Source organism: Montipora capricornis, chromosome 12 (assembly GCF_036669925.1).
Source record: "Montipora capricornis isolate CH-2021 chromosome 12, ASM3666992v2, whole genome shotgun sequence".
Classification (NCBI taxonomy): domain Eukaryota; kingdom Metazoa; phylum Cnidaria; class Anthozoa; order Scleractinia; family Acroporidae; genus Montipora; species Montipora capricornis.
In genome coordinates this window covers 20441807-20451806 of record NC_090894.1, presented here as the reverse complement: position 1 = coordinate 20451806, position 10000 = coordinate 20441807, and the positions used below count along the sequence as shown (strand labels likewise).

General features: G+C 39.7%; 1 protein-coding gene across 1 annotated transcript in view; it reads right to left on the bottom strand.

Moving 5' to 3' along the window:
• Window positions 1–8519: 8519 nt before the first annotated feature.
• Window positions 8520–10000, bottom strand: part of LOC138025507 (uncharacterized) — a 23264-nt gene continuing 21783 nt past the window's right edge. The window contains exons 5-6 of the mRNA XM_068872709.1: window positions 9036–9218; window positions 8520–8578 (exon numbers count right to left, since the gene is read on the bottom strand). Coding sequence (XP_068728810.1) covers window positions 8520–8578; window positions 9036–9218 — 242 coding nt within the window. The remainder of the gene's footprint in view (window positions 8579–9035; window positions 9219–10000) is intronic.

The following is a 10000-nucleotide window of genomic DNA, read 5'->3' as shown; positions in this document are numbered from 1 at the left end:
TAACAATAAAATATGTTTGAAAATCAAAATCTTCTTCATTTCTCACCATGACGTTTATCTTAGGTCACAAAATTAAACTGCAAAATTCTAAAAGCAAAGTGGACTAGATGACCATCTCAGTGGAATGTCATTGACAGGTTTAGCATCAGGACTATTACTAATAATATATTTTTTTTTTGGCCAACCTTTATTCGCTAGGCTCTAAAGAAGCTGTCTATGTAATTTTTCCGTGATTTCAACTAGAATTCCCGCTGTTTTTCTTCCTGTGTGGTCGCTATTGCTTCCTCGCCAGAAGATCAGACAATGATGTCATTTCAACCGATTCCGATAAAAATTGGCCAGTGATTGGCTAGTTTCGTAAACATCCGGTGTGCCAAAGGTCTAAGAAAACGGAAGTAACGCAATTCCTCAACAATCTTACCCTGCGAAGGTGCATTTTGCTCGCTCGCGCCAGCAGAAGTTGAGAATGAGTTTTCAGTTTATCTACTGCCCATGTAGGTGAATTTTTACGTTCCGGACAAAATTTAATTTATGCAACAACTAAGTAACTACTTACAAACAAGACGGTATTTTTAAAATGCCGTCGAGGGGAAGGGAGATGTTGAAATTTAACGATGGTTTGTGCCCCCAACTGGACCTCCTTCTGGACCCCATTCGAGACACGTGACGTCATCAAATTGCAAGTTCTTCTGAATTTTGATTGAAAGGAGGTTCACAATGGCCTAGAAATAAATCTTTTTTCAAGTTTCCAGTTCCGTGACGTCTTTTGTTTCGAAAATACAGCATTTTCGGTTTCCCGGATTGTCACCTTGCGTGACACCACGATACAAACCTATTTGGTTGGAAAAAATGTCTATCCCCATGAACCTCAGCAATTTGAGCCTTGTGTGAGATGTGTTCATACTCATGTATTTTATCTCAAAAGAGAGAAGTAAGCACTTTCATCGCAAAGTGAACTTCAGATGTTTTCGTTGATTACTGGCCGCCACATTGGTGGACCAAGAAAACCCTCTAAAATTGCGTTAAACGCTTCGACAAATAACTCAGAAACTATGTACCGCACAGACCTTAGTATTGGAGAGGAGGTTAAAAGATTTGTTTCCTACAACATTCCAAATTTTTGGCCTTTTTCAGTTTACGATTTTCCTGTTGCGTGACAATGTAAACGATACGAGAAGTAAAATGAAAAACAGAGTATCATATCGCACGTCTTAATTCCTCCATGCGTGCATAACCACAATTTCTTGCGCCTTTGACTTGACTTGACAATCCCTTGCTTTTCGAAGAAAATTGTGTTCTTCTCCCGATTGGAGAGCTGCGTCGTTCGTTCGCTTTAGGGTCACTCACTGCGGCAGCAATAAATAGTATTTCGTTTCCTGACTCATAATAATTTGTTCAGGAGCCCATGACTAGGAGCGAACAAAAGTCCAGTATTTCTGTCATGGCGTTTTCACTGACCGATCTATTTTTAGATTGAATTTCCCGGAATGAGACTCCCTGGGGAGCCTGATGACCAATTACAAGAAACTAACTTGACGTCATAGCGTCACCGAGTCGGAACTGCCTTTTTTTTTGGACGGATAAGGTAGTCTAAAAATAGATCGGTCTGTAAGAATGCCGTGACAGAAAGGGAGTTGCTCGTTTCTGGTCATGTGCGTCTGTTTGTTATGGTGTTTGGGAATGGGTACCAAAACTGGATTTTGAGGAGAACAAACACGTACCATAGGCAACCCAGTTTAAGCTCACGGAGCGTCTAGTTGTTTTTGTTCTGTATAAAGGGCTGAAACGACCAACGAAAATTAGATCGAGGGACGTCCAATAACAGACTTAACAGTATTGAACAAAAATAGTTAACAAATTTTAATGGGCTTCAAAGTCATTCAAAGGCAAGTAAGCTCACCACAAGAAACGATTGACAATGCAAGTAGCTACATGATCACTTCAACGCGTACGGGTTGGATTCCATTTTAGTGGACAACAAAAATCACGTATTTTTCTCACTGAAAATATCTTTGCAATGTTACTCTGGTCAATTAAGAGATCCACACTTCAATCTTAATCCAATCGTAAGATCCAATCTTCTCAAAAGAATCAAGGAAATATCCACTCAAAAAGTGCAAAACGTTTTCTCTGTGTACTTGTTGGCATTGTGAATATCCCAGAGTGCACCACAAAATTCTTTATTCAACAGGGAGGGGAGTGACGAAAATGCAAAAATCCACAAAACGTCAGTGACCCCTATTTTTGTTATATGAAATGGAAGTTTGAGGCCCATGGAAGTCGGGATTAATTTGCGTCGTGAAAAATCGATAAAGGGCGCTTTTAGTAACTACAGAGGAGGGATATCAGGCACACAAATGGCTCTGTGGTCTCGTTTTTGTGAATAAAAATACATTTATAGAATCATCTGGTTGCAATTCGCTATTCATTTTAAAGATCTTTCAATTTCCTGTTTTTTTAGTGTGAGTAAATGTTTGTGTCGATAGAAACTGTGAAAAACCTTTAGTGACCACTTTTTTCAAAAAAACAAACTTAATTATCTCCGAAAAATGCGTGGTTACTCCCTATTTTAATTTCACATTCCAATAACCTAATTAAACTAAGATCTACTTTTCTGCGTAGTCATACCCCGGGAAAAAAATTCTTCATATTAGGTGGCACCGTCCTTAATACAAGTGAATGTCATCTTAATCTTAACTGCCTTCGTGCTTTCATCGTTAAAAGCGTTCCAGGACTGTTTACAGTTTCTTTTATTGGAATCACTTAGCTTTTTCTTCAAACTCAAACAGACACTGCTGCGTACCTTTGTGTACTCAAAGAGGCAACGTTTGGCCAGCGGGTCAAACAGACAATTTTTTTGGCTTTCCAGAAAGCAGTGGATAAATGCCATTCGCAGAGATGTGGATCGCTTTTCCGCCGCCCGTTGCGTTGGTAGATTTTCACCCGCACCTCCTCAGAGACTTTTTTCCAGTACAACCTACATGTTTATTCATTTCGGTGCGTGAAAAAAAAGAAAGGCATTTTCTGTAGCGAGTGTGTAAACGAGGTATAGGTCTAGGCCAACTATATTTCTGTCTTTACTAGTTGCAATATACTCTTAGACTCTGTTAATTTAGAAAGATCGATCAGCCACTAGGGGGCCGCAAACATTGATGATCGAAATATTGAATGAATATTTCGAACGCACAACTCCACTTGCCGTTATAAAAATAATAGTTGTGCCTTTTTTTGTGTGTGTTTTCAATCTTTTACAATGATCGTCCTGGCATCTTAACCAGAACATTAGCGCATCGTTTCCGAGTTCCGCCTCCACCAAAAGTAGAACCTGGAATGCCATTTTCGTTCAAGGAAACCGAAGGAAACCGAAGAAAAAGCCATATTTACCTTGCGATTGTTCACTAGCCTCACTTTCATGTACTTGACCCAAGCTTCAACCGCGCGTCCGCCGTATTTGGTCAATTAAGTGTGCATGGAAAATTTGAGGAAAAACTGATTTGTTTGTTTAAAGCCATCATTGCGTGGTAGTGTCGTGTAACGAGTAAGAATTACTGGCGCGAAAATTCTGGGTTGGTCTGGAAAATCTTCCCCTTTGTATTAGGTTCTATCAGTGATAGCGGTTTTATATTTTTCACAACATGTGCTTGATGAGTGAATGAGTGCCACAGGCAAAATTCTCGCTAACACCTTTATTTTGCGTTGCGTCTTTTCGAGGTGCGAACTAAGTTGTCTAATCGATCATAATAACCTTAGCGGGGATTTAACTGCCGCCAAGGTAATAAGTAACTTTTTTTATGCGGCCTAAGCTCGTCATAAATTCAGCTATACCGTTGGAAACAAGACAAATCATGTTTAAAGCTTCTAATTTGCCTTAATATGACTATGCCAGCTGTGTGTGAAGGGGGGGGGGGGGGGATATAAAGCGAAAGCACTTGCAGAAAAACTACAGTAATTTCAGAACAGAACCACAAGAATAGTGATTCTATCCCATTATGAAACAACGATCTAGAAACCTATTGGATGAGTTGATGATGCATGGTGGTGGTGGTGGTGGTCGTTGTCGTCACAGTAGTATTGAAATAAGCCAAACTCGGTTGTTACATGGATAAAGAGGATGAACCTGCCCAGTGAAATTTCATGCCCTACTGCAAGCTTAATTTCATTGTTGTTACTCACTTCCTACGTTGAAATGTGCGAATATGCCTCGCCGTTTACTGTAAATGTTCTTCCTGAAATGAGCAATGGGAGCAGTCTCCCAATGACAAGCCATTCCTTCCGTGATCATGAGCCAGCCGGTATCTGCACAATTGCTCCATTGTCTGCTCATATAAAAGTGGCGACAAGCTGGTCTGTGGTTGCACTTTCCGTATATTGAGAAGACGTTCTTTCTTTCATACTTTACATCCCACCACGACGATTCCTTAACAGAATATCTCTCAGGTGAGAACCAGTTGTACGGAGTTGAGGCTGTTCCATCAAATTCAGCCTTTTTCACTAGACTGGCACTCTTGTATACAGCCACTCTCGCCTAGAAAAAATATGAGGGAGATTACTTGTAGTTAATTAGGCTGGATTGTATCATTTGAACAAGGTCAATCATCACATATTACTAGTAAAACTGTGGCTGTCCCCGCTGTTATGCACAGTTGTACGCAGAATTCAAAGTGTCCAGGGCTCAGGTAGAGGAATGGCCGTTTACGAACGGAGCAACTTTAGCGAAAGGCAACTGATTTTGAAGCGAGGAGAGAAAAAATCAGTACTGAATATGAAGAAGGCGTTGGAAAGTTAATGACTAAGTGGAGGGTATGATCATGGCAGACACGGTTTTGTAAGTAAGTAAGTAAGTAAGTAAGTAAGTAAGTAAGTAAGTAAGTAAGTAAGTAAGTAAAGCCTTTATTTAAAGAGGGTAGCACTTAATAGCCAAAGTCTAATAAACTTGTGGCCCTCATAAAATACACAACTATTTACAATCTAACAAATATTGTAAGCTAAAATACATAAACACTTAAAATAATACAAGAGTCGATAAAAAGATGAAATGATGCAAACATTGTTGTTCGTTAAAAATCTTGGCAAACATGTTCTTTTTAAAACATGCTACAGAACCTAGTTTCCTAATTTCAATTGGTATACTATTCCACAGTCTTGTTGCCGAAACAGCGAAAGAGCGTCCACCCTCTGTTTCTCTTATATATTTAGGACAAACAGCATTATTGCTTGAGTATCTAGTGTAGCGGGAGTGCCGCTGATTATTCAAAATTAAGTGTTCATTTAGATAATTCGGCAAATGCCCATTAATTCGCTTATACATTATTAAGCACTTATCTATCTTATGCTGCTCATAAAACGGAATCCAACCTAGCTTGTTAAACAAAGTAGAAAGAGTAACTTAACCGGCAATGGCGTCGAAAGTCATGTAACGCGAATGGCGTTTTAGTGGATCTTTAAACAAAATATACCCTTATGGAGCTCAATAATGGAAAGTCAACTGGATACTGAACAAGACAGGCGCTGAAAAAAAAAACTGGAATCTTAAAAGGGACGAGTAATGGACTTCGACAACAATGTGTCGCCCATCGAGCCGTAATCAAAGTGAGCTGTAGTTCTAATATTGTACAAGTGTGGTGTTTTGCAAAACACTGAAATCAAATGAAAAATTCTATAGTAACTTATGGGTTTAACAAAGACTGAGACTTGGATCTGTGTTGTCTGGCTTATTTGTTTGTACTCAATTATGCACAGTCTTCTGGTAAAACTTGGAAATTTCACAAATTCTTGTTAGTCAAAAATTATTTGAAAGAAAGCTTGTTGCCCATTTTTTGCTTGATAATTCAAGTAAAGAGTTTTTCAGTTGAGGGTTTGATGCTGAACACTTGTGGGAAATTTATTTAGTTTCGTTTTTGACACGGAGTGTAATTTGAAACGATTGAGTTTCTTGTCTTTACGCACGTAATGAAATAGGAAGGGTTTTTTGCCTCTTATAGCAAATATGTTGTTTGTTTCAAAAAATATTTCGCTGGAAAAGGTGGCCTTTATGAATTCATCATGTTGTGTAATATGCGAGCTTAACTGGATAGTTTTTATGGCAATAGTAAAGCATTTTCGTGTCAAAATAAGGTAAGCGTCTTTCTGTTGTGTTAACTTAATTAAATATAAATATACCATGCGGCGTAAACTTGATTTCCACTCTCAAAATTACCTCCAGAACCTACTTTTTGCGTAGAATAAGCTTTTAGAATGATGTTCTTGTCTTCTGTGGTGATACTTGACGATTCGGGAACATTTTGTGAAAAAATATTTATAACGGGTCACACGCGCAACTTGAACGCGCGAACTTCCCCTATTACTAGGCCTTTTGACATCCCATTGAAAAGAACTCGTAAAATATTCGCGGACCGGTCGATTTCTCTGAAATTTGAAAGCATGATTGCTAACGAATATAGAAAGATTTTCACAATAACTATAAATTCCTGTGTTAAGCATTAGAATTCGACGAAGAGGTAAATGCGACTAAATTTGTTGCGTGCGTTGTTATTTTTGTGATTTGATTGTTGTGCAAAGATTAAATTATGACAAAATATCTACGGATAGATCGTTAAAAAATCTTTATTTATTAGCGGTTATTTAAACATAAAAGATGGAACGCTTGACGAGAAATAATATTTTTGATAATACAATGTATTTGAAAGAAGAAAAATTTAGCGGGAATCGCGGTGAAATTGAGTTAACAAATTTGCATACCGTTTTACGTGCGTTGAAATGTGATACGCGGAGAGACAGGAATTTTATTTCTCTGACAAATGATTTTGTCATTGTAGTGTAAGATGAAATTTATTTGGGAAGCCAACAATAATGCTTTAGCTTCCTGGTTAATCCAGTTTATTGCTACGACTTGCCTGCGTCCAAAGTCACCCCTTTTTTAATTCTCTGCGTTCATCCACGAACGCAGTATCTGATTAGTCAAGAGTGACATGGGATGACAAGCCGCCAATAATCCTACGATAACCAGGGTAAAAAAAAAACGTTTGAGGCCACCGTTATGGAAGCTTTTCGCCAGCTCTCTTGTAAAGTCTACCAGCATGCCAATGCAGCTAAAGTAAAAGAAAAAAAAGCAGTAAATTGCCTACTTGAAGGGAGGGACGTGTTGACTTCGCAGTGATGCCGACTCGACAACCCAACTGTTCTCTTCTGCAGTAAAACTCAAAAGTCTATCGGAAGCCGGGACGCAGTTGACATGTGTTGTTTTAGTTATTTGCCTACTGGCTAGCCTAATGCTAGACCAAGTCGAGGAGGGAGGTTCGCGGGGCTTGAACTGTACTCCTCTACAGGACGCGACGGTGAAAGGTTTTTAAGCAGTTTTTCGCAAATAATATTCGTACCGGCGCAGAATCGTTCGACAGTGCTAATGACTTCAAACGGATCTTAAAAGATACATCCTCAAACCTCCACAAAGGTGGTCGATGAATCCCACACTGTGAACATTTGGACTTCCAAACGGTAAGCTTATCGGCAATAAACTCCATTTTACCCTTGTCACGTCTCTCTCTCTCTCTTCATCAACCGAGTTAAGATGCATAAACTGTTTGACGGTCGGTGCAGATTTTCAAGAGATACGTGATCACTTTTGCCTGTTCCATACTTCACGCTGAAACAGCATTTAGAAATGCGACAAGTTTGGCTCGCTACATTTACAACTTTAATTGGAGTCTGAACTCTAGCCATGAAAAGAGGTTTGTGTTTGCCACGAAACTCAAGTGTGTTTATTTCAGATCACGTTTGTTGACGCTTCTCGTTGATTCTATTTGTTATAATATGTGTTAGATCTTTGAGCAATTTGACATAGGCACGGGCGTTAGTGATGAATTGCAGTCCAACTTCTAATTAGTATTCGTATTTAAGAGTTTAGCTGGTCAGTTTCAAATGTATTTTGTTCTGTCAAATCTCTCAGTGTGTCGTCTCGTTTTCTTCACCAGAGCCTCGGATCAACCCAAGGCTATGGGGAACTGTATGTAGGAGAACATGCGCTGTAGGATTCATATAGCCAAAAATTGACTATTTGAACCTTACGGCGCCTGCTCACTCCTCGTGCTAACATGAATGCGCCAATTAGAAACGCGTTTGATTGTTCTTCACAAAAACCAAGGGGAAGACACTTTGTTTCAGGGTTCCCCAGAGCTCTTCTCTCCCTCAGTCAAGAGAAGAGCTCTGGGGTCGAGATTGTGTATCGTTTATTGAAAGTTCTTCGATTTTAGCTTCCGTTGGTCCCCGTCCTCTTCTCTTCTTTTACACTATTCGCTGGTTATTTGACACAATGCAAATGACGGCTTGTCAAGTTCCGTGGGGCGGAATTCAAAAGGCAGGCTCTTCTTTCGCGCCCCAATCCTCTCGCGGCTTCGCCGCTCCCACGACACTTACGTTGAGACCGTCTCGAAGTGAATTTAGCTTTCCCTTCTTCTACCTGTGGTAGGCTTCCAAATGTTCGTCTACCGATTTAAACTTCTTTTGCATGAAAGTTCTGTGTGCTACACGTTTCTTCTCAGTCGTGCCAAATCTTCCATATCAACAACGACTGTACATCCGGCTGGAAGGACGATGTTAAATCACCAGCAAATAAATCTACAAGATAGTTTTGATCAACGCAACCAAAAACACACTCGAGCCAAAGCAAAAATGTTCACCGCAAAAACTCTATCAAATCGACCTGTCTATCTGTCAATCAAAAACCATGTGCTCTTCCAAAATTACATGACGCAATAACGACTTTCTACAAGGACTACTCATCTCACGAAATCAAGGTATTTCATGTGATCGGCGATTAATTAAACCCGCGGATCTAAAGAAATAGGGGTATTTTAATGTTTCTTCAACTGGATGAAAAGAGTTTCTTTAAGTTTATTATTTCCTCTAATTTCAGTGTTTCAACGTCAACTTTCATACAGGACTGAAGTCTTCTTTATCTCAGTTCTGTTTTTGCAAAGAGAGTTCGTCAATACGATGTGCTTTTTGAATGACTTACCAGGCATTACGGTGGCACCCACCTTGGATGGATGGAACATTTGCCAGATGTTCCGAAACTAGTCGGTTTTTATAAAGACCGCTGTGTTTGGCTGTCACATCAAGAGCCTCTGTTATGTACTCTGCAAAAGGTAACTCAGATTTGTATACTTCCCACACGTTCTCTTTGTAGGAACCAGTAACTGCTTTGAATACCATGGTCCACCCTGTCAAACAATTTTAATAAAGGAGGTTTATGAGAAGAGTTTATTTTTTCCATCTCAGTTATGAACGTCACTTACGCCTAAATGCAAGCTCGCACGGCCGATAACTCACGACCTCTGAGACACAGGTGCAGCGCTCTCCCACTTGAGTTGTCAAGCCAAATGAGATCTGGACATTGGAGTGCGTTCGTAGCAAACCCATTGAACTGAACTGAAAGTTCTTGATGTTCTTTAGCATTCCTAAACTGAGTACTATAGAAGCCTTGAAAAAACATCCTTAATTAATTAATGTCCTCGCCACATTTAATTTACAGTCTTATCTGAAATGGCGACAGTAGGGCGAGACTTATCTAACTGATGAACTCGAGACATTTGATGCGTAGACAGCAGCATAGCCTTTGTCTTGCTAAGATTGAGGGCAAAATGAGACTCTGCGATGGCCCAGGAAGGTCACAGTCCAGTTTTAATTTTTCACAGTCCGGTCAGGAATGTGTGTATGTGTTATGATCTAGCGAACACATGTGAGTTTCGGAACTTGAGTAACAAGAAGATCTTTTAGATCTTATAACCGAGCTTTGAAAACCTATTTCTTTCCTTACCATTATAGTCGCAACGTAGTGCACATTCCAAAGTAGTCCTTGGTGATTCATTGATTACTAACCTAAGTTTGCGAGCTCAGGCGGTAGAAAACGACACAATTTCCCATTCTCCAGCTTCTCGAACACTTTTCGTTGTCGCAATCTTGGATGTTCCCTACCTTAAAACCCCTGTAGACCTCGAACATG